The sequence below is a fragment of the Pipistrellus kuhlii genome, unplaced genomic scaffold, assembly GCF_014108245.1.
Source record: "Pipistrellus kuhlii isolate mPipKuh1 unplaced genomic scaffold, mPipKuh1.p scaffold_m20_p_2, whole genome shotgun sequence".
NCBI lineage: Eukaryota > Metazoa > Chordata > Mammalia > Chiroptera > Vespertilionidae > Pipistrellus > Pipistrellus kuhlii.
In genome coordinates, this window is record NW_023425515.1 from 118,090,022 (window position 1) to 118,117,573 (window position 27,552).

At 37.5% G+C, this 27,552-nt stretch overlaps 1 protein-coding gene across 1 annotated transcript in view; it reads right to left on the reverse strand.

The window, feature by feature from the left end:
* The window catches only part of RANBP9 (RAN binding protein 9), an 82,776-nt gene that overhangs the window by 35,349 nt on the left and 19,875 nt on the right, over positions 1–27,552 (reverse strand). The window contains exons 3-5 of the mRNA XM_036448401.1: positions 6,040–6,092; positions 4,662–4,829; positions 357–379 (exon numbers count right to left, since the gene is read on the reverse strand). Of these exons, the coding sequence (XP_036304294.1) occupies positions 357–379; positions 4,662–4,829; positions 6,040–6,092 (244 nt within the window). The remainder of the gene's footprint in view (positions 1–356; positions 380–4,661; positions 4,830–6,039; positions 6,093–27,552) is intronic.

Genomic DNA, 27,552 nt, shown 5'->3' on the forward strand with positions numbered 1-27,552 from the left:
TAATCTGAACAATAAAGATTTGTTTTAAAAAATGACTACAATTGCTGTACAAGTACTTGCTAAAAAGTACAATATCAAAGAAACATATTTCAAATAAACAGTGACATTAAAAGTATATTTTAATAATAAATTCTGATTTATTTTTTAGCTACAACAAAGTTCCCTTGTGTAACAGTGTGCAGTGAAATTTGGAGCTTAATTTTGAAGGTCCACACCAAGAAATATCTCTATTCTATGCACAGCATATAAATTGAATGTCAGTAAGAATGCATCCTAAATCAATTTAGTATTAGTTTCTTTATACTTTGTTTAATTAAAATTTAAAAGTGATTTAAAAAAAACAACACACGTCTTACCGGTAGGTCAGTGAAAGCAATACCTGAAGGGAAAAAAATAAGTGGTATTAGAAGCTGTTTTGCAAAGGCAGAGTATGGTGACACGCTAAATTTCTAATTAAAATGAATAAAAAGAATGGCAAAAGCAGAAAAGAATGAAAAATCCAAATATAAAATAACGAGTGATTTTTTTTCTTAATAACACTAACAGATTTGACTGAATGCTGACACTTTTTCAAGATTACACACCAATTTTTGGGGGGGTTCTGCTATTGACTCCAGGATTTTTTAAATGATTTTAGATATGTCTTCAAAGCTATGTTAGAAATCATGTAAGAAAATCAGTTATAAAAAATAATCATTTGAATTTTGACCAATATCCAAGATACTTTATCCAACTTTATCATTTAATCTTCCTCACTTAGATTTAGCTTTTAAATAATTTTGGAAGGGAAAAATTTTAAGGTAAACTATGGAAAATACAGTATGTTTGTTCTTAAAATAAAATCAAATTCCTTATAAAAGAATATTCTTGACTACTCTGAAAAATATTTCTCCTTCAAAGGATAAAGATATAAACAGTTGAGAATTTTCTCTTGAATGTCCTCAGACAGTTATTTCAAGTTATGTTCCAATACACATAAACAATGATAATATTATTGGAATAAGACTCCTAACATCCCAAAGTGGTTATTTAATAATCTCCCTTAAAATATTAAAATATATTACTTAGCTGAAAATAAGATAATAAACCAAACATTCCTATAACACCTTATTCATGCTTTAAAATTTTGAGTTCTAGAATAATGGCAGGGGATGATATTTGTGACTGGGTTAACATCAAACCTTCCAATCTAAACACACATTAAAACAAATTGGAGACCATGCCAGCAATACCCCTAACAGTGCTGATCACCATAAAAAAGTGAGGGTATTTCTGTTAAATTATCTTCCCACTTGAGATTCTTTAACTATATAATTGTACTGTACTATCAGAAAACTGACCCTATCCATGAAAGTACTAAAGTTAAAAGGTAAACTGACCTTAAATCTTTACTATACATGTTTTAAAATAAATGTGTAAAAAGTGTTTTGTAGTTAAAGTCCTTTTTAAAACTAGTAAATTAATGCCCTGCCACTAGGGTTACTTTTAGCTTCATTCATAGAAAAGCAAAGTAACTGTGGGCCTAACAACTATGAAAATTTATTCTAAAAATTTCAGAAAACATTTACAGAAAACAATAAAGAATATTTCAATAAAATATTACCATACATAATTGCCATTTTCATAAAAGCCTAATGAATTATTTCCCTCAAAGATGTCTATTTACAACAAAACTGTCAAATTTACATTCTTTTAGTAAAAAATTCATTTTTGCTATTAATTACTGAAATCACTCTTTCCTAACACTCTCATGAAAATTCCAATTTAATTTCATAGATTAACACTTTTGACCACTGCCAAATATAGCTATCTAAGCCTATAAATAGTGAGACCACAAAAAGATGCCAGTTTAATAAGTTGGTATAATTACTTAAATACACTAAAAGCAAGTTTTTTATATTTCTAATTTCCTGATTTGTCAAGATGCTTTTTGAAGTGATCCTTCAATTAATGAATGATACTCATTAAAACCAAGTAAAATAATTTCAAATTACATTAACCTAAATATTGAAATATTTCTCCTTTAATTTGTTTTTCAAATAAAAACCTTTCTATTTCCCCTTTTATAGTAAATACATATTTTTAAAAGCTTCATGAGACAGAAGTTAAAGATGTTATCAGCTTTTGGGTAAAAATTATCCACTTTGGGAAGTACTACAAGGAACAGCAAGTGAATAATACTTTATCTTCTAGATGTTAGCCTCTAGACCAGAGGTAAGCACAATTCTCCAAAGAGCCAGAGAGTAAATATTTTCTTCTCCTTAGGCCACATGGTCTCTGTTACAACCACTCAATTCTGCCACCGCGGCAGGAAGGCAGCCACACACAGTGCATAAAAATGGATGTGGCTGCATTCCAATAAAAGTTTAGAAAAAACAAAGAGGAGACAGATTTGGCACATCTAAAGAAATTTGGTTCTAAAGAAATAATTTTGTTCACCAATGTTTTACCACTGCATCCCTGGCACCTTGCCCTGAATGTGGCAAACAATGATAATAAACATTTACTGAGCACTCACTTTGTGTCAGGCAATCAGTTAAGAACTGCACATGCATCATTTCAGTTTAGTCTAACAACCTTAATAAGGTAGGCATCATAGTGATCCTATTTTATAAACTGAAGCACAGAAATGTATTAAATAACTTGCATAAGGTCACATGGCCTAAAAAACCAGGAGACAAAATCAGGCAACTAAAGAAACAATATTAATCACTATATACTGCTTCTCTTTGTGCTTAATAAATATTTACTCATTTATAAATAAAATCAAATGTTTCAAATTTACTTAAAAAGTTGAATGTAATTCAATCATTGTGTATCCTTTAAAAAATATCTCTCGTTTTAAAAACAGTTCTTATTCAGATTTAAATATCTATAAAAATCTAACAAACAAAAAAACCCACAAAATCACCTCTTCCCATCTTTCAAAATAAAAATTCTTCTCTGGAATAAAGTTTAAAAAACTGTAAAAGACTGATTTAATTTTAAAATATGCCTTCTGCATTTCTGAACCCAAAGTCATACCTAAGAGAGAATTTATCCTGGTTTAAGATATTAAATATCTTTAGCAGCCAAGACATCTAAGACTATGCCTGTTGGCTGCTTGGATAAGTCAAAGCCAGAATAGTAACAACGAACAAATTGAAGGAGCTGTAGCCTTACAGAAGCCAGTTAGCCATAACAATCAAATTATAAATACACAAAAAATTTATATGCCATCCTTAACATTTTTATACTGATAAGAATACTTGACCTTTGAATAGAGCAGGGCAGTTAAAAATCCACATGTAACTTTTGACTCCCCCCCAAATGCTTAACTACTAATAGCCTACTGTTGACCACTACTCTTACCAATAAACAGTTAACACATATTTTGTACATCATATGTATTATATCCTGTATTCTTACAATAAAGCTAGAGAAAAGAAAATATTTAGAAAATCATAAGGAAGATAAAATACATTTACAGTGCTATATGTATTTCTGAAAAAAATTTCATATATGAGTGGATTTAAACCTGTTCTATGATGAACTGTGCATAAGGATTTTTTGTGGACTTAAGACAATCTTTAAGTCAGATAATACAGGATTTCAGAGTCAATATTAATAATCAGGAGGAAATATTTTAAGCCAAATATTAATATGAAGACACTAACTTTATATTAAGAATATGTTGAAACACTAATAAAAATAACTATTACTAATACACTTAGAAATTTAAAATTTTCTCTGAAATGACAGAAAGAATAGTTTTTGTATTAAAGAATATATATTATATGTCTAAGGAAGCATACTATTTGCAGTTTAATTTTTAAATACTGTTCATAAGTAAATTGAAATTTCTGCCGTTTGGGGTTACTCAGTTTTTTACTGCTTTCACTTTATCTCATCAGAAATAAGTAATGTGAAACCTTTATATTTTTAAAACACTAATCTTGCTACCCTTTATGCTTTCCATAATGAGAAGAAAAACAAAACACAAAAAAACCTTAAAAGAACTGCTATGAAATGGGAGTGGTAACAACCATATATAATTTTAAATTTGAAGTATTATGAGTTCATATTTAACTAAAAACCCTAATTTTCTATTAGTCTTACAATGAATAGGTATCTTCATGTTTTCATTAATCTATTTATTTCTTAGTCACCTACCTGTCTTTCATTCTTAGAAGTGTTGCTGTTATCTGCTTGTTTTAATTCTGATCCCTTTTGCAGAATTATAGTCACCATCCTTTATCAATCTTTGTTAGCAGGCATGACCTTTTATGTGTCAGTGCCCTTCATTTGGTTGGTAGCATCAAGCTTTTCCTTTATTTTACCCCCATGCTGGACTAAAAACTGACAGCCCTTTTTCTTAGTACCTGTTAACCTAGAGAATTGAATGACACTGTGAAGGGCTTTATTCCAAGCAAAGCAGAAAACACTTAACACTTCTATTATTACAATAAATATATAAGCATAGGAATTATTTTTAGTTATTCCTGTACATGTGATACAATGTGCCTGCACAGAATACAATTTTTCACCATTTTGTCAACTTTCACCTGGAAGGAACAAAGAAATAGCTTCCAGAGGCATCTATTTATAAAGAAGACTATCATAATGCAAGTACAATAATAACAATATTTGGTTATTTTACATGTAATACATTATCTTAGTACCTAAACTATGTCCATTCTTGGTGTAGAAGCAGGTATTGTTGATAAGGTTAACACAACAGCCAATGACATCACCGGTTGTAAAAGTTGGTCCATAAGGTTGTCCCGTTCCAGAAGAACAAAATGAATGTCCATCATCCCCATGATAACCATATGAATGTTTATCCCAGCCTAAAAAGAAAGTTCCAGTATATTTACAATGAAATGAAAAGTTCCACTGTGCTACAATTGATTCACAAAGATTATGGGAAAGCAAGCAAGAAGAGTACAACAGATAATATAGAGATCAAATTCCCAAATGTATATTTAAATTCTCAACAATTACATGACAATTTTTATATTAAAATACAGTTTATAGCCCACTCGGCAAGGCTCAGTAGGTTAAGCATGACCTATGAAACAGGAGGTCACATTTCGGTTCCTGATCAGGGAACAAGCCCTGGTTGCGGGCTTCATCCCCAGTGGGGACCATGCAGGAGGCAGCTGATCAACAATTCTCTCTTATCACTGACGTTTCTCTCTCCCTTCCTCTCTGAAATCAGTAAGGGGAAAAAAAAAAAAAAAAAAAAAAAAAATATATATATATATATATATATATATATATATATATATATATATATATTAATTACACAAACACACACACACACTATTTATAACATTAAGGAAAATGAACTCAGCACACAGAATACAAAAACATGTATTAAAAAGAGGGGACACCTACAAAGAAAAATAAGGCAAGGTAAGTTTTCCATGCATATTTCCTTTGGTAATACACCAAAAGGAATTTTAGTTTGATTTGATTTACACACACATGCACAAATATACACACGCACAGTTTAATATAAAATAGAAGAGTTTTCTACTTTGCTTTCCCGTTTCAAAAAGTTTACCCCAAAATTAATTTTAAACATTAGTAAACAGAACATCAGAAATATAATCATCCGGTTAATAATGGTTTTGAGAAACAGTCTGACATCTGAATTCACACCTTCCTTAATTTACTTTTAACATCACGTCTACATTGTGAGAATATTAACAAATGAAATATAAACAACTGAAAATGGGTTAAAAGCCAAGAATGTGTTGTGTAGCAAACAGAGTTAACCACATTAAAATGTTTAAAGTTGGTATGACTATGTACTGGAAGTTAAAAAAAAAAAAATGAAAAAAAAATGCATAGTATATATGTATTAAATTATGCCAAATAGCAAAGAAATTTCAATTCAATTTATTTTAACAACTCAGTTTCTACTTTGAACTCAGAGTATAGGTGATTAAAAATATAGAAAATCAACGTACTTTACAATTTCAATTTGTTAATGGAAAGTTTTAGCCACAAAGAGCTATGAGACTATACTATATAGTTCAATTACAACTGTACCTGGTAGTCTATTCATGTTCACACCTTGAGCAGACAGACCAATTCCCATGTAACTGTTAAAAAAAACAATAGAAAGGAAGAAAAGCAGGTTATTATGTATAAATAACCAATACCAAGTTGAAATTCATAAGGTAGCTAAAAAAGTTATTGCAATTCTTTAGCAAAAAGGGAAACATTAAGCAGCACTAAAACTCAGATCACAGCAAATTCCAATAATCATTCATAAACACACCCAAAGTGTCCTATAAAAACCTAATATGCTAAGTGTCCAACCATTTGTTTGACCGTTTGACCAGTCACTATGATGTGCACTGACCAGCTGGGGGCAGATGCTCTGACCAGATTAGCTTGCTGTTGGGTCCGGCTGATCAGGACTGGGCAAGACAGGCCAACACACCCCGAAGCCCTCCGATAGTCCCTCCCCGATCTGGACTGAGTGAGACAGGCCAGACATGCCCTGGACGAATCTGTGCTCCACTCAGGTTTCTGCCTAATCCCTGCAGTCCAGGCCGAGGGACCCCACCATTGGTGCACGACTCTAGTTGGTAATCTATGCACTCTACTAAACATAAAGGACTCAAACAAAAAATAAATAAATAAAAATAAAAATGTCCATGCAATAAAAATCTAATTTATCTATCCATATTTAGGATTTAGACTTCTAACAAAAAGTACTGAAGAGCTTGTTAAAAAAATAAAGGAAGGAAGGAAGGAAGGAAGGAAGGAAGGAAGGAAGGAAGGAAGGAAGGAAGGAAGGAAGGAAGGAAGGAAGGAAGGGAGGGAATCCTATAAAATAAAAGCATAATATGCAAACTGTCCCCTCGACTGGGAGTTCTACCAGGGGGGCAGGTCTGGCTGGGGGAAGGGAGGGAGGCCCTGATCTGCAGCTGACAGCCACTAGGGACCCTACCAGTGCACAAATTTCATACACTGGGCCTCTAATGTTAAATAAGAAAATGGGGCCTAGCTGGCGTGGTTAAGTGTCAGTTCATGAACCAGGAGATCAGGGTTCGATTACTGGTCAGAGCACACACTAAGGTTGTGGGCTCAATCCCCAGTTGGGAGTGTTCAGGAGGCAGCTGGTCAATGTTTCTCTCTCATCAATGTTTCTGTCTACCCCTCTCCTCTCCTCTCCTTTCTCTAAAAGTAATTAAATTGTTTTAAAAGAAACAAGTATTTTGAAAGGCACAGTAAAAATCCAGACCATACAACAATACAAAATAACAGATACATACTTGGGAAAAAAATGTCAATTTCATTTAAAAACATCTGAACTCCTTAATAAAATTACACTAAAAAGTATATTCTGTAGAGTATCTATATATTGGTTTTTGAAAAGTGTTTTGGCAAATTGACAAAACTCACCTAAGCATAAGACTCTTAGTAATTCGTTTTTGAAACTAGAAGAAAATTATCTCCACAAAAGAAATACAAGAGAAGATGATATTTAAGGTATGCAATTAATTTTTAAAGTGGTATAAAATATCAATAAAACCCAATAGAAATAGTTCAAAAGAGAAAAGTCTAAAGCAATACACTTATCAGTACTGATGCAAAAAAAAAAATAAATAAAAACCTAAATAAAAGAGCATCTAAATCCAATTTGTTAAAAAGCTAATTGACTGTGATTATATCAAGACTTAAAATGGCATTTAACAAATCCCAGGTAAGTTCCTAATAAAAACTCAAATAAAATAAGAATAAAAGTAAACTCCTTAAGTATGACACACTTTTCCCCCAAATATATTCAGAGCAAGCAAAATATTCAACAGTGAAACACTTTCCATTAAAATCAGAAACATGGGGATGCCTACAATGGTTAAACACTGCTTTTGAATTTTCAGATAACTCAATAAAATTAGAACCCTAAGTGACCTCAAAATATAAAAATTAAAAATTACCTTCATTTTTAGTTGTTGTTATTCTGTATACAGTATCTACTAAACTCTGAATATTCACTGACATCTCGCAAGAAAATACAAAATCCAGAAGATAATGGAATGAAATATATAAAAGTACAGAAAGGGAAGTGGGAGATCCATGAAAATATGCAGGGTGTTATATTCACAGAAATAACCTTCAAGAATAAAAATAAAATAAAAACATTTTCAGATAAAACAAAAATAATAGAATGTGTTACCAACACACCCTCACTAAGAAAAATGCCAAAGTAAGCCTGCCAAATTGAAATGAAATAACATCAGATCGTTGGACTTTCAGAAAGTAATGAAAAACACTGGAAATAACTCACACACAGGTACATAATAAAAAAATAATTTCACTCTAAATTTTCTTAAAACATATCACTCTTCAAAGCAAAACAATATGTATTATACAGTTTATAATATATGTAGATGTAATACATATGACAACTACAGAAAAAAAGAGGGAGCCAATGAACCTATATAATTGGAAGTTTCTACATTTTAGGTGAAATTATACAACATTCTCAGCAGATTATGAAAACAGGTATATATAATACAATATCCAGAGTAAAAACTTCAAAAAGATATACCATATTTTCCGGCGTATAAGACAACCCTCTAATTTTACAGTTAAAACATAGGTTTAGGCCTATATTTGCTGTATAAGACTACCCCCCCACTTCCGAAGCAACACCAGTTCTTTTTTTAATAGACCGTCTCTCTACCTCAGCCAATCCAAGCAGGCTTTTTATGCATGCAAATTATACATGTTCTGTACCCGAAGCTACACTGTGTTCTAGTAAAAAGCCTGCTCAGATTGGCCAGAGTCAGAGAGGTGGTCTATTAAAAAAAGAACTGGTGTTGCCTCAGAAGTGGGGGGTGGTCTTATACAGCGAATATAGGCCTAAAACTATGTTTTAACTGTAAAATTAGGGGGTCATCTTATACGGTATTTAAAAAACCACTAGGTAAGTTGAGATTCTAGATATATACCAAAATAATAATCCTAATATATAAAAACTGTGGGTCCATCAACTAGAAGTCAGTCCTGCAGTCAACACTGAGTTGCCATGGAGACCCAGCACTGAGTGCAAGAGTGCTGCAAATCAGGCGTGGAGAGAGGCCTGAAGAAAGAAGCAGGGTCTGATCTGTAGCTTTTGTGGCAGCTTTTGATCAGCACTTGACTATCTCTTTGTCTCTGGGCCAGGCCAGCAGCCATGCCTCCATTTATCTCCAGGCCTCCACCAGGGCTGCTGATCAGCCCCTGAGATGCTGACTGGCATAAAAACCGACCAATCAGAACCAAATCTGGGTGAAGTGTGAGGAGCCAATGGCTGCCTAGGAGGCGGAGCTTTTGACACTAACTGGCATAGAAATCAACTGATCAGAACCAAAAATTTGGGTCAACTGTGAGAAGCCAATTACTGCATAGGAGGTGGAACTTTTGATGCTGAGTGGCATAGAAACTGACCAATTAGAACCAAATTGGCCTGCAGAGGAGGGCAACTGGGGGCGAGATCAGGCCTGCAGGGGAGGGCAGTTAAGGGCGAGATCAGGCTAGTAGGGAAGGGCAGTTAGGGGTGATCAGGCTGGCAGGGAAGAGCAGTTGGGGGGTGAGACCAGGCCAGCAGAGGAGGGCAGTTGGGGGCAATCAGGTCAGCAGGGGAGGGCAATTGGGAGCAAGATCAGGCCAGCAGGGGAGGGCCATTGGGGGCAAGATCAGCTTCTTCAACATCGACTCGCCCAAGCCATGGTATTTTGTGGAAGAGCCACACTCAAGGAGCCAAAGAGCCACATGTGGCTCACGAGCTGCGGTTTGCCAACCATGGGTCTAGTCGAATCCTAAGAACACTGTGTGTTTTCAGAGAAATACACTTTTTTTTCCTTTTTTCTCTTTTTATTGTTTAAAGTATTATAAATAGTAGTGCATATGTCGTCTTCCCCCCGCCCCAATTGACCTTTCCCCAGTCTCACCTACCCCCCCCCCCCATGCCCTCACCCTCCACCCAGTGCCTTGTATCCATTGGTTACGCTTATATGCATGCATACAAGTCCTTCATTTGATCTAACAAAACAAACCAAAAAATATATGATAAAACTTCTAAAGCAGGCATCCTCAAACTTTTTAAAGTGGGGGCCAGATCACGGTCTCTCAGAGAGCTGGAGGGCCACACTATATGAACTACTAATTCCTACTGTAACACCTCGGCTGCGCTCACTGCCCAAAAAACCTGGCGGGCGGGATCAGACTCCTCTGCGGGCAGCATGTGGCCCGCGGGCCGTAGTTTGAAGACGCCTGTTCTAAAGATAATCCAATCAAATGGAGATAAAGCAAAGTTTTATTAGGCCACAGAAAACAAGAACTACAAAATAATAAACACATAAATTAGACTTTACCAAAACCAAGAACTTCTGCTTAAGACATAAGATAATCCAATATTTTTAAATGGATAAGAGATTTGACTAGACAATCTACAAAGTAAGATACTGCAGCTAACCAACCAGCATATAAAACTGCTCTATACACAATTAGTCAAAGGGGAAATGCAAATTAAAAACACATTGAGATACCACTATACACTTAGCAGAATGTTTAAAATTTAAAGGATTGACAACATCAATATTGCTAAGAGAGAAACCAAGAAGGAGGCATAGGGTAGATATCCGAATGTAGCCTACCACAACAAATTTGAATTTAGAACTGAAAAACAGGGGAGGCATTGCCCTGAAGCGCCGGACGGCTAGCTGAGAGGAGGCTCTGCCATCTGGGAAGGAGAGAGAAGGCACGCTGAACCTCAGGAACTGTGAAGGTACGGAGAACTGTGTGCGCGAAAAGGCGCTGGCTTAATCCCGGTGCGGAGAGGAAGGGCCGGATCGAGATTGCTGCTGGCTTACTCCTGGTGCCCAGAGAGGGCGAACAGCTAACATGCAGCTGGCTTTGTTCGAGAGGAAAACAGAATCACCCTATTGCTCTGATAGACGGCCCCAGACAGGGAGAGGCCAGACTGTCAGGCAGCGGGCAGAGATCTCTTGGAGGTGTGTGAAGCCAGAGGCCATTACCGTGGGACTTGGGAGGAACCGAAGGGAAAACAAAGTTTGTCTGCACCAACCCGAGACTCCGCCCTACCTGTGGCTGAGCACAGAAGCTCTCCCAGAGGCTGGCTTTCTCTAAGGAGGGACTGGCCAGAATCCAAAGTTTGTCTGCACCTTTACCAAAGAAGTGCGCGTGCCTGCAACCAATCTTCCGAAACTCTCCACGAACAGGACTTTTCTAAGGCGAGACTGACAGGGAACCAAAGATTGTCTGTGCTACCCCAGACCCCGCCCTATCCAAGCGGAGTACAGAAGCCCTCCTAGCTGAGACACTGCTGATCCTCACAGCCAATTGGCTTGGAGATCAATGCTTCCCAGTGATACCAACAACAAGCAAGGCTTAACAACAAGACTGCACACACAGTCCACAAAGGGCTACACCAAGACTGTCCACCGCAGGTAACTGGGAAGGCTGTGCTACTGGGCTCTACCAGAACACCTAGCACACAAAGCTATTCCATCAAATCAGGGAAACAACTAAAATGCAGACAAAAAGAAGGACACAAAGGAAGGAGATGGAGGAAAAGAAAAGATTGGACATTGAGTTCAAAACTACAGTTATTAAGGTTATTCAACAATATCCTAAAAAAGACCGATAAAATAAATGAGACCTATGAGGATATGAAAAGGGAGCAACTTAGAAATAATAAGGGATCAACTAGAAATGAAGAAAACATTGTCTGAAATAAAAAATATTATACAAAGTCCTAAAAACAGACTGGAAGATCGCAAGAATCAAGACAAAGATTTAGAACACAAAGAGCCAGAGGACACTCCTCTGCAGAAGGGAGAAGATAAGAGAATCCAGAAAGTTGAAGATAGTGTAAGAAACCTCTGGGACAATTTCAAGCGAACCAACATCAGAATTATGGGGATTCCAGAAGAAGAGAGAAAGCAAGATACCGAAAGAATACTAGAAGAAATAGTGACAGAAAACTTCCCCCACCTGGGGAGAGAAATAGACTTACAAGTCCAGGAAGCCCGAAGAACCCCAAACAAAAGGAATCCAAGGAGGACCACACCAAGACACATCATAATTAAAATTCCAAGAGCAAAAGACAAAGAGAGAATATTAAAAGCAGCAAGAGAAAAGCAGGTAGTGACCTATAAAGGAGCACCCATAAGATTGTCAGCTGATTTCTCAACAGAAACCATGCAGGCCAGACAGGAATGGCAAGAAATATTCAAGGTGATGAATAGCAAGAACCTACAGCCAAAAATAATCTACCCAGCAAAGCTATCACTCAGAATCAAAGGACAGATAAAGAGCTTCACAAATAAAAAAAAGCTAAAAGAGTTCATCACCACCAAACCAGAATTATATGAATTGCTGAAGGGGGTTATTTAGGAAGAGGAAGAAGATAAAGATAAAAATTATGATCAACAAATACGTAACTATCAACAAGTGAATCTAAAAACCAAGGGAATTAAAAAATATGATGAACAACATTAACTGGTGAATATAATAGAATCAGAGGTATGGAAGGGGAGTGGACTGACGATTCTCAGGGAAAAGGAGAGTGGGGGTGTGGGAAGAGACTGAACAAAAACTGTACACCTATGGATGAGGATAATGGGGGATGGGGAAAGGACAGAGGGTGGGGTGGGAACCTGGTGAAGGGGAGCAATTGAGGGGAGGAAAAGGATCACATTTGTAATAATCTGAACAATATTTATTAAAAATATATAAATATTGCTAAGAATACGATACAATAAAAACTTTCATACATTGTTGGTGGAAATTTTAAGTAGTACCACTTCCTTGCAATAATGTTTGACAGTTTTTCATAAAACCAAACATGTACATACCCCAATACTCAGCAATTCCACTCATAAGAGAAGAGAAAGCACATGTGCAACCTAAAGATGTAAACAACTATGTTCATAGCAGCTTTATTCACAATAGGTAAAATTCTAAAACAGCTGGGTATCTATCAATAAACTAATGGATACACAAGTTGTAGGACATTCTATTCAGAAATAAAATGGAGACTGAGTCCCCCTCACACAAACCAGACACCATCTTTCTTATGTGGGATACTCACCTGCTAAGCATCAGCCTGGGGGAAAACAACAGCCTCATCCTCTGAACTATCTCTCCTCCCTCCCTATAGAACTTGTGCCAAGCTGAGGAGTCAGTGCCTAGGCCAGGGAGTAGAGGTCTGGGCAAACTCAGGTGGTGTCAGTGACTAATTTGTACAGCAAACATGTCAAACTTGTGGTTGGAGGGCTCTGAGTTTGACATGCTTATATACAGCTTTTGGGAGAGGGCCATCCTCCCTATTTTCCCATGAACTGAATTGGCAAATCAACCCTTACAGATCTTCTAGCTCCACCTTCCCCACTCCTAAGAGTTCCACCCTACTGAAAATAGGCTCCTGGCAGAATGTGGGACAGACTGAATTGTGTGTCTCTAGGATGGGGGGAAATTTTCCCTCACACACCTGACCAGAGAAAAGCTCTCCCCCTCACTTCACATGGCAAATTATGATCTGTTTGGGCTTGATAAACTCGGCTCGTCTCACCCTTCATAACTCTGGGAGGGCCCACTCCACCACAATGGTCTGGAGACACCTCATAGGTGGCACCTAGAATTGGTGTACCCTGAAACTTTTGCTGAGTGGCCTCAGAACCAGCACTGTCACTCACTGAGTTTGAACGTGTATCAATCTGGTAAACATCACTCACCTGTATCTGGTGACTCACTGAGAGCCTACTTCATGCAACTTGAGTAAAGCCAGGGACTCTTTCATTGGCTGAGCCTAACAGGAAACCAGCAGGCAGAGGCAGGCAGAGGTAGATTGGCAAGTGTCTTGGGACTTTCACCGACCTACTCTCAGGCCAGCGCTGGTTAAAACTGGCCTTGGTGCACAACTTGGTCCTTCCCGGAGCAGAGGAAGCCAAAAACTTTGGATTGCTTTGAAGCCCTAAACAGGTTGCCCAGGGCCTGTTAATAAGCACCATGTGACATTTGCCTGCACCAGAGTCACTCCAAGAAGGCCCAGAACCAACATACCCAGTGGGCAGCTTCAGACAATACCAGAGCAGGAATTTAACTGGTTTCACAAACAACATATCCAAAGGGAGCCGAAACCGGTTTGGCTCAGTGGTAGAGCATCGGTATGTGGACTGAAAGGTCCCAGGTTCAATTTTGATCAAGGGCATGTACCTTGGTTGCGGGCACATCCCCGGTAGGGGGTATGCAAGAGGCAGCTGGTCGATGTTTCTCTCTCATCAACGTTTCTAGCTCTCTATCTCTCTCCCTTTCTCTCTGTAAAAAATCAATAAAATATATTTAAAAAAAAAAAACATATCCAAAGGGAGATCTAGGCAGGCATCAGACCCCACTGAGACAAATTCTGCTCCACATGGAGAGCATAAGCACAGCAGCTTGTAACACTGTGATCAGGGTTGATCCTCAGTCAAACAGCCTGGAGGTTGACCACATGCATAAGTGGGACATAGTAATCAAGACTCAACTTCAAAAGGAGAGCCTAAAAAACCCATAAAAGGGGCATTCCTAGAGCACCAACCTCAGATGAGCAAGAAGACTATGCCACTGGGTCCAACAGGACACCTACTACATAAGGCCATCCTACCAAGACTGGAAGTCATGGTAGATCTACCTAATACATAGAAACAAGCACAAAGAGGTAGCCAAAATGGGGACCCAAGAAAACATACCCCAAATGTAAGAACAGGAGAAATCTATACAAAAAGAACTAAATGAAATGGAGGCAAGCAATGTATCAGATATAGAGTTGAAAAATATGATTATAAAGATACTCAAGGAACCTAGTGAGAACTATAACAGCATGAAAAAAAAAAAAAAAGAACCCACAAAATTGAATCAGTCAGAGAAGAATACACCATCTGAACTGAAGAATACACTACCGTGATTCCTCGAAAATAAGACCTACTTACAGGTTTCCTTCTGAGTGAAATATAAGGCATCCTCCCGAAAATAAGCCCGCCCCCCTAGGCTCTGTCTCAGAATGAAAATTAATTTACCGTAAACTGGTCGCTAGGGCCGCCCCAACTGGCGTCTAGCAACCAGTGACATTATGCGGAGTCCTGACATTACTGCTGTGTGGAGGTGGAGTGGAGGTCAGAGTGAGCGGTGAGCGCGGGGGTGGGAGAAGAGGAGACTTTTGCAGATGCGTGTAGAAGAACAGGAGGATTAGAGCACACTGGGTGCGGCCAAGGTGCTGAGTGCTGGTCTGTCTCTGGTGACACTACCTGATGCTCGCAGCCGCCCTCATGATGACTGAAGGTTCTCAGTCAGTGGCAGACCCTGCTCCAGCCCAGATCCAGGCCCCAGCAAGCCCAGTGACAGTCCCCAGGCAGGCCACAGGGGGTAAATGTCTGATAAAGGGGTAGGGGAGGGATGTCTGGTGAAGGTGTTCAGTGGCACAGGGGTGGGGGGAGGGGGATCACTTAAAATGACAGAGGAGGATCAGAGGGGGCAATCAAAATGACACAGTAGGATTAAAAGGGGTTACTAAAATGTTAATCCCCCCTGATTCTCCTGTGCCATTTTGATTCCCCCCTCTGATGCCCCCGTGTCATTTTAAGTGATCCCCCTCTCCCCACCTTGATACCCCAATTCCTTTTTTTTTACCCCTAGAAATAAGCGCAAAAAGAAAAAGCTACTCCATGAATTACAAGAAAGGAATTGTGGAAGACTCTTGGGGCCAAAATCTTACTGCTTTCTGCAAAGAGAAGATGTTGAGTATCCGATTGGTCCAAAAATGGCGAGCAGACTATGGTAACCTCACTGAACAAGTGGACAAGGGAAATGCTAAAAAAGCACAAGTATGGATGAGATTGGCAACCATTATTTTCTGAGCTGGAAGACCTGATCTGTGAATGGGTTGTTGACAGGAGAGCAGAGGCTTTGGTTGTGAATACGGCTCAGATTCAAGAATTTGCCCTTGCAATGGCACCACAGTTTGACATAGCCCCCGAAGACTTCAAAGCATCACAACACTGGCTGGATAATTTTCTTCAGCAAAGTGAACTGTCTTTAAGAAGATCTACAACATTGTTTAGGTTGGAAGATACTCAAGTTATTAAGTGAGCACTTGCATTCAAGTCCTTTATTGATGATGCTGACTTCTCTAAATACAGTCTTCCCAACATGACTGTTATGGATGAAACTGCAGTGTTTATGGGCCAATCATCTCAAACAACAATTGAAAAGCGGGGTGCCCCTTAGTGTACATTCCCTCCACTGCTTATGAAAGTGCACGTGTTTTCTGTATTTTGGCAATTCGTCTGGATGGCACTAAAATCCCACCTTTAATCATTTCTAAGGGCAAGAAGGAAAAGATTGAATGTGTTTTGGGCGTTTTTATTCTTGAAACTGAAAAAGCCTGGGCCACACAAGCAGTTATAAGGAAGTGGGTCGATTTAATGCTGCCACTTGTTATGCGAGGGAGCCAAAGAGAAATGCTAGCCTAGGATGCAGCCAGCATTCACCGCGCTAAAGACATGAAGACATTTCTTCACGAAAGAAAAATAGATCAGATAATGATTCCCGCAGGAATGACGGCCTATCTCCACACTCTTGATATTGCAATAAACAAGCCATTCAAAGACAATTTGCGCATGGAAATTAATGACTACATTGAAAATAGAATGGAGAGAAATCAGCGTGGAAACTTTGTGAAACCTATAAACTACAAGAAGTTGTGACTTGGGTGAAGAATTCATGGGAGAAAATCACTGACAGTTGCATTGCAAATGCACTGCGAGCAGGCTACCTTTTCAAAAAGTACTCATTTAAAGACAGTGCTATTGCTAAACATGAGAGATTTAGTCCACTGATTCTGAAAGAAATGGAGTCACAAGAAATTCACCAGGAAATTCAGTAATTGGATTGTTATGATGATGTTCCAGAAGATAATGACATGATTGCCATTGAATAAATGAGTAAATTCTTGATACTGTAGGATTCACAGTTTGTTGGTTTGTGTTGACAACTACCATACTACCGTACCATATACAGGTAATAAATTTCCTTTATTTTCATTTAACAATAAATGTGTACCATATTTTTCTTCATGGAAAAATAAGACATCCCCTGAAAATAAGACCTAGCGCATCTTTGGGAGCAAAATTAATATAAGACACTGTCTTATTTTCGGGAAAACAGGGTAGAAGGAATAAACCATAGGTTAGAAATAGAGGATCAAATCCTTTACTTCCTCAATATGGAAGACACAGTGGAGAAAAACACAATCAGAGCAGGGAATAATAAAGATAGTTTAAGAAACCTTTGGAGTAACATAATAACATCTGCATCATAGGGTACCAGACGGAGAAAGGAGAAAGGGACCGAGAACATTAAATGACTGAAAACTTACCCTGGTTAAGGAAAAGGACACACTAGTCCAAGTAGCACATAGTCCCAAATAAGATGGGTGGCCTCAGGCAGGGATTGACTTGCACTTCCTTGGAGATCCAAGAACTAGTGCACCCAGTGGTCAAAGTGAGACCACACCAGATTACAACTCTTCAGATCCATAAGAGGCAAACTCAGGGGGCAGACTGAGTGAGCACTAAAGCCCTACTGAAGCAAGTCCTGCCCCATAAAGGTGTTCCAACACAGAAGTTCTCCCATTGTAGGCAGAGCTGGCCCTCAAAACCAATTGGTCTGGAGGTCAATTCCTCCCAGTGATATCAACATCAATCAAAGCTTAACTACAACAAGACTGTGCACACAGCCCACAAAGGGCTGCACCAAGAGTATCTACTTCAGGTAACTGGGGAGGCTGAGCCACGGGCCCTACAGGATACCTAGCAAACAAAACTACCCTACCAACTTAGGGAAGCAGCGAAAATGTGGAGACAAAGAAACAGATCACAAATGAAAGAAATGGAGGAAAGCAAATGATTGGATATAGAGTTCAAAACATCGGTTAAAAATTTTTCAAGAATTTCCTAGAAAATGCCAATAAATTTAGCAAGACCCTCAAGGATATGAAAAAGGACCAACTAGAAATTAAACATACACTGAAATAAAAAATATCATACAGATACCTAACAGCAGACTAGAGGAACACAAGAATCAAGTCAAAGATATGGCATACAAAGAAGCAAAAAACACCCAACCAGAAAAGCATAAAGAACCTAAATATATGAAGATAGTGTAAGGATCCTCTGGGACAACTTCCAGAGTATCAACATGAGAATTATAGGGGTACCAGAAGAAGAAAGAGGACAAGATATTAAAAACCTATTTGAAAAAATGACAGAAAACTTCCTCCAACCTGATGAAATAAATACTTACAAGTCCAGGAAGTGCAAGAGGAATCCAAAGAGGACCACACGAAGACACATCATAATTAAAATGCCAAGGGTAAAAGAGAATCTTGAAAGCAGCAAGAGAAAAACAGTTAGTTACCTACAAGGGAGTACCCATACGACTGTCAGCTGATTTCTCAACAGTAACTATGCAGACCAGAAGGGAGTGGCAAGAAATACTCAAAGTGATGAACAGCAAGAACCTACAACCAAGATTATTCTACCCAGCAAAGCTATCATTCAGAATTGAAGGTCAGATAAAGAGCTTCACAGATAAGAAAAAGCTAAAGAAGTTCATCACCGCCAAACCAGTATAATATGAAATGCTGAAGGGTATTCTTTAAGAAGAGGAAGAAGAAAAAGGTAAAGATAAAAATTATGAGCAACAAAGTGACAACAAATACATATCTTTCAACAAGTGAATCTAAAAATCGAATGAATAAAAAATATGATGAACAGAATAAACTGGTGAATGGAATAGAATCAAGGGCATGGAAAGGGAGTGGACTGACAATTCTTGGGGAGAAGGAGATGTGGGAGGTGTGGGGAGAGACTCGACAAAAATTGAACACCTATGGACCAGGACAAATGGGGGGGGGGGGGGGGGGGCTAAGGGCATGGGGTGGGGTGGAAACCAGGTGGAGGGAAGCTCTGGGGAGAAAAATAGGAACTGTACTAATCTGAATAATAAAGACTTATTTTTAAAAATCAGTAACAAGGTAGGGATGTCACTTTCACCCTCTTATTTTACATAGTACTGGAAATCCTAGCCATAGCAATAAGACAAGAAAGGACATCCAAATTGGAAAGAAATAAAGGATTGTCATTATTTGCAGATGACATAATACTGTATATGGAGAACTCTTAATGATACCACACACACACACACACACACACACACACAAAAAAAAAAAAACACCTTTAGAATTGATAATTTAGTAAAGTAGCAGGGTACAAATAAATATCCAGAAAGCAATTGCATTTTTATACACCAATAATGAACTATCAGAAAGGGAAACTTAAGAAAACAATCCCGTTTATGATTGCATCACAAATAAAACACCTAGGAATAAATTTAAGCAAGGAGATAGACCCATACTTAGAAAAGTATAAGCCACTAAAACTCTGAACTGTAGAAGATGTAAATAAGTGGAAACATATAACATATTCACACGTAGGAAGAACAACATTAAAATGTTCATACTTCCCAAAACAATCTATAGATGCAGCACAATTCGGATCAAGATACCAATGGCATTATTTCACAATACTAGAATATTTCAAAAATCTATATGAACACACAACAAGACTCAAAACAACCGTAAGTATCTTGAGATATAAGAATAAAGTTGGAGCCGAGACCGGTTTGGCTCAATGGATAGAGTGTCGGCTTGGGGACTGAAGGGTCCCGGGTTCAATTCCAGTCAAGGGCATGTACCTTGGTTGCGGGCATATCCCCAGTAGGGGGTGTGCAAGAGGCAGCTGATCGATGACTCTCTCTCATCGATGTTTCTAACTCTCTATCTCTCTCCCTTCCTCTCTGTATAAAATCAATAAAATACATTTTTTTAAAAATTAATCTATTAAAAAAAAAAAAGAAAAAAGAAGAAGAATAAAGTTGGAGCCGAAACCGGTTTGGCTCAGTGGATAGAGCGTCCCAGGTTCGATTCCGGTCAAGGGCATGTACCTTGGTTGTGGGCACATCCCCAGTAGGTGGGTGCAGGAGGCAGCTGATCGATGATTCTCTCTCATCGATGTTTCTAACTCTCTATCCCTCTCTCTTCCTCTCTGTAAAAAAAATCAATAAAATATATATATATATAAAAAGAATAAAGTTGGAGGCACATGCTATCTGACATCAAACTGTACTATAAGGCCACTAATAATCAAAATAGCATGGTACTGGCATAAAAAAACAGACATATAGATAAATGGAACAGAATAAAGAGCCCAGAAATAAACCTACACCTTTATAGTCAATTGATATTTGACAAAAGAAGCAAGAACATACAATGGGTAAAGACTGTCTATTCAATAAATAATATTGGGAAAATTGGACAGGTCATTGCAAAAAACTGAAGCTTGACCATTAACTTATGCCATACACAGGAATAAATTGACACTGGATAAAAGACTTAAAAGTCATACTCGAAAACATAAAAATCCTATAAGAAAACATAGGCAATAAAATGTCTGACATTTCTCTTAGCAGTATTTTTTCTGATACATCTCCTCAGGCAAGGGAAGCAAAAATAAAAATTAATAAGGCTCTATCAAACTAAAAAGGTTTTGCACAGCAAAGGAAACCATCAACAAAACGAAAAGACAACCCAATGAATGGAAGAACATATATGCCAATGATGCATGTGGTAAGGAGTTTATATCCAAAATTTATAAAGAACTTATACAAGTTAAAACAAAAAACAAACAAACAATCCAAGACAAAAGACCTGAATAGACACTTCCCCAAAGAGCACATAGAGATGGCTAATAGACATATGAAAAGATGCTCAACATCACTTATCATCAGAGAAATGCCAATTAAAACCACAATGAGATATCAGCTCATGTATGTCGGAGTCGCTATAATCAAAAAGCCAATAAACAAGTGTTGGCAAGGATTCAAAGAAAAAAACAACACTAGTGCACTGTTGATGGGATTGCAGATTGTTCAAGCCACTGGGGAAAGTACTATCGAGTTAGCTCAAAAAGTAAAAAATGGAACAACCTTATGACTTCTGGGGTCAAAGAAACCAAAAACACTAATTCAAAAGAATATATGCATCCTTACATTCATAGCAGCATTAGTTACAATAGTTAAGATTTAGAAGCAGCCCAAGTGCCCATCAATAGGTGAGTGGATAAAAAAGCTGTGGTACATTTATACAATGGACTACTACTTGACCATAAAAAAGAAGGAAATCTTATACTTTGCAATAGCATGGATGAACCTGAAGAGCATTATGTTAAGAGAAATAAGCCAGTCAGAGAAAGGCAAGTACCATATGATTCCTCTCATATGATGAATCTAATGAACAAAATAAACGAAATAGAAATAGACTCATAGATACAGAGAACAGACTGTCAGCTCTCAAAGACAGAGAGAGAGAGAGAGGAGAGTGTGTGTGTGTGCATGTGTGTGTGTGTGTGTGAAAAAGATGAAGGGATTAAGAAAAAAAACAAAACTCAGACACAGACAAGAGTATGGTGATTGCCAGAGGAAAAGGGGGATGGGTAGAGGTAGAAGAGGATAAAAGGAGAATAAATGGTGATGGAAGGAGATTTGTGTTGGGGTGGTGAACACACAATACAATATACTGATGATGTATTAAAGAAGTGTACACCTGAAACTTATATAATTTTATTAAACAACTGCAGGCCTGGTGCACAAAATTCGTGCATGGGGGTGGGGGGAGGTGGTCCCTTTGCCTGGCCTGCACCCTCTCCAATCTGGGACCCCTGGAAGGATGTCCTACTGCCAGTTTACAGAGATTGGACCTAAATGGGCAGTCGGACATCCCTCTTGCCAGGCAGGACCTCTGGCTCCTAACTGCTCACCTGCTTGCCTGCCTGATTGCCCCTAAATGCCTCTGCCTCAGCCCCCACCACGTGGCTTTGTCAGGAAGACGTCTCTAATAATTTTATTACCCTTTTATTAGTACAGATGTCACCCCAATAAATTCCATTAAAATAAGAAATTTTTTAAAAAGCGAGTTACTGATACATACAATATGGATGATCTAAAAAAATGTTTAGTGAATCATATGATTCCTTTCATATGAAATTGTAAAATCAGACAAAATGAGAAGATAAAGACAGGGCCTCACTGAGAAATAGCACAAGGGAACATTTCTGAGGATGATAGTATTGTTCTATATTTTGACAGGAGTTTTGATTTCACAGGTCGTATCTGCAAATGTCACCAAGTAGTACACTTAAAATTTGTGTATTTCGCTATACATAAATAATTTTTAAAAGAGTGAATAATATAGAATTCTAATTAATATGTATACTTCAGCCTGGTTGGCGTGGCTCAGTGGCTGAGTGTCAACCTATGAACCAGAAGGTCATGGTTTGATTCCTGGTTAGGGCCCATGCCCAGGTTGCAATCCTCAGTGGAGGGCATGCAGGAGGCAGCCAATCAATGATTCTTTCTCATTGCTGATGTTTCCATCTCTCTCTCCTACCTTTCTCTCTGAAATCAATAAAAATATATTAAAAAATAAAATAGCCAAAGCCAGTTTGGCTCTGTGGTAGAACGTCGGTCTGCGGACTGAAAGGTCCCAGGCTCGATTCCGGTCAAGGGCATGTACCTTGGTTCCGGGCACGGTGTGCAAGAGGCAGCTGGTCGATGTTTCTCTCTCATCGACGTTTCTAGCTCTCTATCTCTCTCCCTTTCTCTCTGTTAAAAATTAATAAAATATATTTAAAATAAATAAATAATGAAATAAAATAAAATATGCATACTGCAGTGATTTGGTATGAAGTCTACTTTGAAATGCATCAAAAAGTAAGATGGACCATTGAATGAATAGATATGAGGCAAAGCATAATGATTAGTGAATCATATGATTCCTTTCATATGAAATTGTAAAATTAGTTTTGCTATATCACAACATTTAAGTTTCTTAAAATCACCATACTAAACAAAATCATTCAATAAATAAATCTACAGTGTTTATGGGGAAAAACTGGGTTAAGAACAGTGTTCCAAAACTTCACCAGTAACACACATACACAAAGCTAAGAACCCAATTTAAACTCAAAATTCCATAAGAAGTTTTATACAAGTTGTTAAAAAATACTACAATAAACATGGCATATTACACTGAAAAAGACCTGAAGTTTATTTGGGGAAGTGGGTGACATAAAGATTACAGCTTGTAAATTATTTCAAAGTGGTGGAAAGAAAGTTATCTAAGAAGGGAAAAATTGGGACATTGGATATGCATGGGTGTGGCTTATAACACAGTGAACCAAGATAGCTGGTAGATGTTTGGGATTGCATGATATATAAAAACACACTCAAATTCAACAAGAGGGAAGGAGTGACAAGATTTAAGCACATGCACAATAAAGTTATTATTGTGGTACTATGTGTTTAAAAGGGAAATGGTCGTGGATACTTTTCAGAACAATATGTCAATACGTAATTTCAAATTATACATTTATTAGCATTGTTAAGTAGATAATAGTTGTACCAAATATCCAACAACAGAACTAAGAGGACTAGATTAGTTTAATTCCTATTATAGATAGGAATTAGGTTACCATTACTGCTTTATATTGTTAATGCTATGTACTAGTAACCTAATTAAATTACCAACAGATTTCTCATCAGAAATCATGGAAGCCAGAAGGCAGAGGCCTGAAAAATTAATATAAATCAATAATTATAATTCTCTGGGCTTGAACTGTATAAAGCTACACTTTTATGACAATACCAAAAAGGAAACGGAAGAAAATGGAAATAATATGGACCAAAGTTTAATACGCTATTATCGATCTAAATTATATTAAGTTATTATCTGAATAATCCTCCAGAGCAACCACTAAGAAAAACTCACAACTTGAAATGAATTTCCCTAAAACCAGCAATCCAATTCTTAGACATTTACCCAGGAGAAATGAAAATACATCCACACAAAACTATTACACAAATGTTTATAAAAACATTATTCATAGTAGGCAAAAAAGTGTTTCTACCTACTGATGAATGGATAAACAAAATGTTTATATATACATATATATATATATATATATATATCCTTACAATGGAATATTAGTTTGCAACAATGGGGAATAGATTATTGATAAATGCTATAGCATGAATAAACCTTGAAAACATGCAAAGATAAATAAGTAAAAAATAAATGGTCACAAATTGCATGATTCCCTTTATATGAAATTCCCATTATAGGAAACTATAAAAACAAAATAGGTAAGTGGTCACCTAAGATTGGGAGAAGTGATTACTAATGGGGATAGGATTTCTTTTTCAGGTGATGAAAATGTTATAAAATTAAACAGTGGTAAGGTTATACAACTCTGTGATACACTAAAAACTAACCAAAGTATGTTTTTAAGTGTAAATTTTTAAGGTATGTGAATTATGTCTCAATGAAACTCATTGTCAAAACATAAACAAGAGGACTTCTGATTTCAGCTCCAATATGTAAAGAGCTTGAATTTTGTCACTTATCCTCAAAACAAGGAAAAAAGTGAACAAACTGAAAATCAACAACTCTTCTTAGAGTCATTAGAAAACAGTTCACAAAGCAAAAAGCCTCCAGGAAAATTGAAAAGAATGAGATTGGGCTTGCCAGGAGCAGGAGCCTCTGAATATGGTTAACTAGTAGGAATATTTTAAAGATATTTGTGTAAGTAAGCTAGCTTGAGCTTTAAAATCCTTCCCTTTTTTAAAAAAAATGTATTTTTATTGATTTTATATAGGGAGAAGGAGAGATAGAAACATCAATGATGAGAGAGAATCACTGATCAGATGCCTCTCTGCACACTCCACATTGGGGATCAAAACTGAAACTTGAGTATGCACCTTGACCGGGAATCAAACCATGACCTCCTAGTTCATAGGTTGATGCTTATCACTGAACCACGCCACCTGGGCAAAATCTTTCCCATCTTAAAGAAGCCTCCACATATTCATGAGTTTTACCTTGGGAACTCCACCAGCTTATTTTCAGAAAAAAAAATTCCTTCCAGTTTCGGGCTGGGGGAGAGGAAAAGTGGATATGCTCAGAGCAATCAGTTCTGCTTAACAAAGACTTGCCTCCAAGAGAAACTACTGTATTAGAGCCTCATCTGACCTAGAGTTTAAGGACAATTAGACAACTCCAGTCCAGCTAGCCTTCCTGACTTAAAAGGGGGGAAAATACTAAAACTTCTCTGAAGATCATAACCTGGTCCACTACAACAACTGAGATTTAATCATAACATTACAGAACATGTCCATTCCCTAGTACATTATTACCACATCTATAAGGTCCCAGGATAAAAACAAATGACAAGTGAGAGAGCTGCATGGCACAGCCTATAAGGAGTTTCTAGGGAAACCCTAAAACCACCAAGACGACGAGGAAACGAGAGGAAAATAAAGCCTCTGACACATACAAACAATACAAACACACCTAGCAAACATTAAACATGGCATAAATACAAGCCAGATAATTATTTACCTGAGTTCCTATCTACACTAATAAAAGAGTAAGATGCAAACTGACCATACCTTCGCGATGCCCACCAGCCAATCAGGAGTATGCAAATTAACCCAACAAAGATGGAGGGTAACTTGTACACGTGGGCACTGCATCATTGCCATGGCAACAACACAGGCATTTCACACCGCCCCAGCCAGTCTGGGCTTATGGGGAGCGTGGAAAGGTGGAAAAGCAGCTCCAGGCTGGAGCGGAAAGATGCCAGTAGCCAGGGGAAGGAAGGCCCATTCTTGCACGAATCTTCGTGCATTGGGCCTCTAGTTGTATAATAAATTGTATAGTATTCAACAAAAAATTACAATGCATGACAAAAAGCAAGACAAATCATATTCTAAAGAGACAAAGCAAGCATCAAAACCAAAATCAAATACAGCAGATATTTTGGAATTTATCAAAACTAAGAATTTAAGATAACTGTTAATTTATATGGTATTGGCTATAAAAATCAAAGCAAACTGCTAGAAATCAAAACCACTAACACAAATCAAGCATGCTTTCGATGGGCTAAACACAACTGAGGAGAGACAATAAGTCAGCATGCAGCTATATCAATGGAAATGTCCCAAATTGAAATGCCAAATAAAGGGGGGAAAGAATATATAAAACAACTATGAAACAACTATAAGGGGTGTAACATACATATAATGGGAATACTAGAAGGAGAGAAACTGATGTTACAGATACCGAATCAAAATTCCAGAAAACTCAGAGCACACAAAAGAGGTTAAATAGAAAACATCAACTCCTAGGCTTATTTCAGGATTTTGTGTTTGACTTTTGTAAACAGAAAATCCTGAAATAAGCAGAAGGACACACATACAACAAACAAACAAACAAACAAAAACAAAACACACACCTTACTTATATGAAAGAAGAATAAGAATTATGTCAGACTTCTCTTTAGAAACCATGCATGAAAAAAAAAAAGAAGAAAAAAAAAAAGGCTGGAGTGAATTATCTGAGTTTTGAAATAAACTACTGATCTATAATTAGATATCCAGGGAAATTTTCCTTCAAAAGTTTAGAAGAAATAGATTTTATCAGACAAAAACTGAGCGAATTTGTTGCCAATAGACCTGCCTTGCAAGAAGTATTAAAAGTTCTTCCCAGAAAAGGAAAAGACATATGAGAAACTCATATCTACATAAAGAAAGGAAGAGGTTCCCTTGACATAACTGCATGATGACTGATAAAGATAAAATCTTTTAATTTTCTTATTCTGAATTGAGCTCAGATAATTGATTAAAAAAAATAACAGTAACAATCAATATTAGTTTACTAATATGTGAAATGAATAATAGCGATATTATAAAGGACAGGAGGAAGAAATTGGTTAGAATACCATATAATAAAAGCGTAGTATGCAAATTGTCCCCTCAACTGGAGTTCTTCCAGGAGTTCGACCAGGGGGCAGGCTGGCCAGGGAAAGGGAGGGAGGCCCCAGCCCAATGGCAGCAGGGGGAAGAGAGGAGTATCCAGCTGGCAGCTGGCCGCTGCTAGGGACCCTACCAGTGCACAAATTTTATGCACTGAGCCTCTAGACTGTTATAAAGCATCTACAATGCCTCTAAACTGGTAAACTATTATTTGAAAACTAGAGGCCCTATGCATGAAATGGAAAAGGTAGACTATGTAGTGTGAAAAGAAAAGAGAACCCTGGGAATCAAACTGCACAATGCCAGCATTATGGAGTTAAGGATATAATTTGAGTACAAAAGGAACTGGCTTACTAAATATGCATTGGTAGGGTTATAAATTATTACAATCATGCCTATTTGAACTTGGCTCTCTCAACTCAGAAAGATACAGTGTAAGAAAAAGCCTGGAAAAATTACTATCTGTATTATTTAACTAGAGGCCTGGCACATGAAAATTCATGCATTGGAAGGGGGGGTCCCTCAGCCCAGCCTGTCCCCTCTCACAGTCCAGGAGCCCTTAGGGGCAGGAGGTAA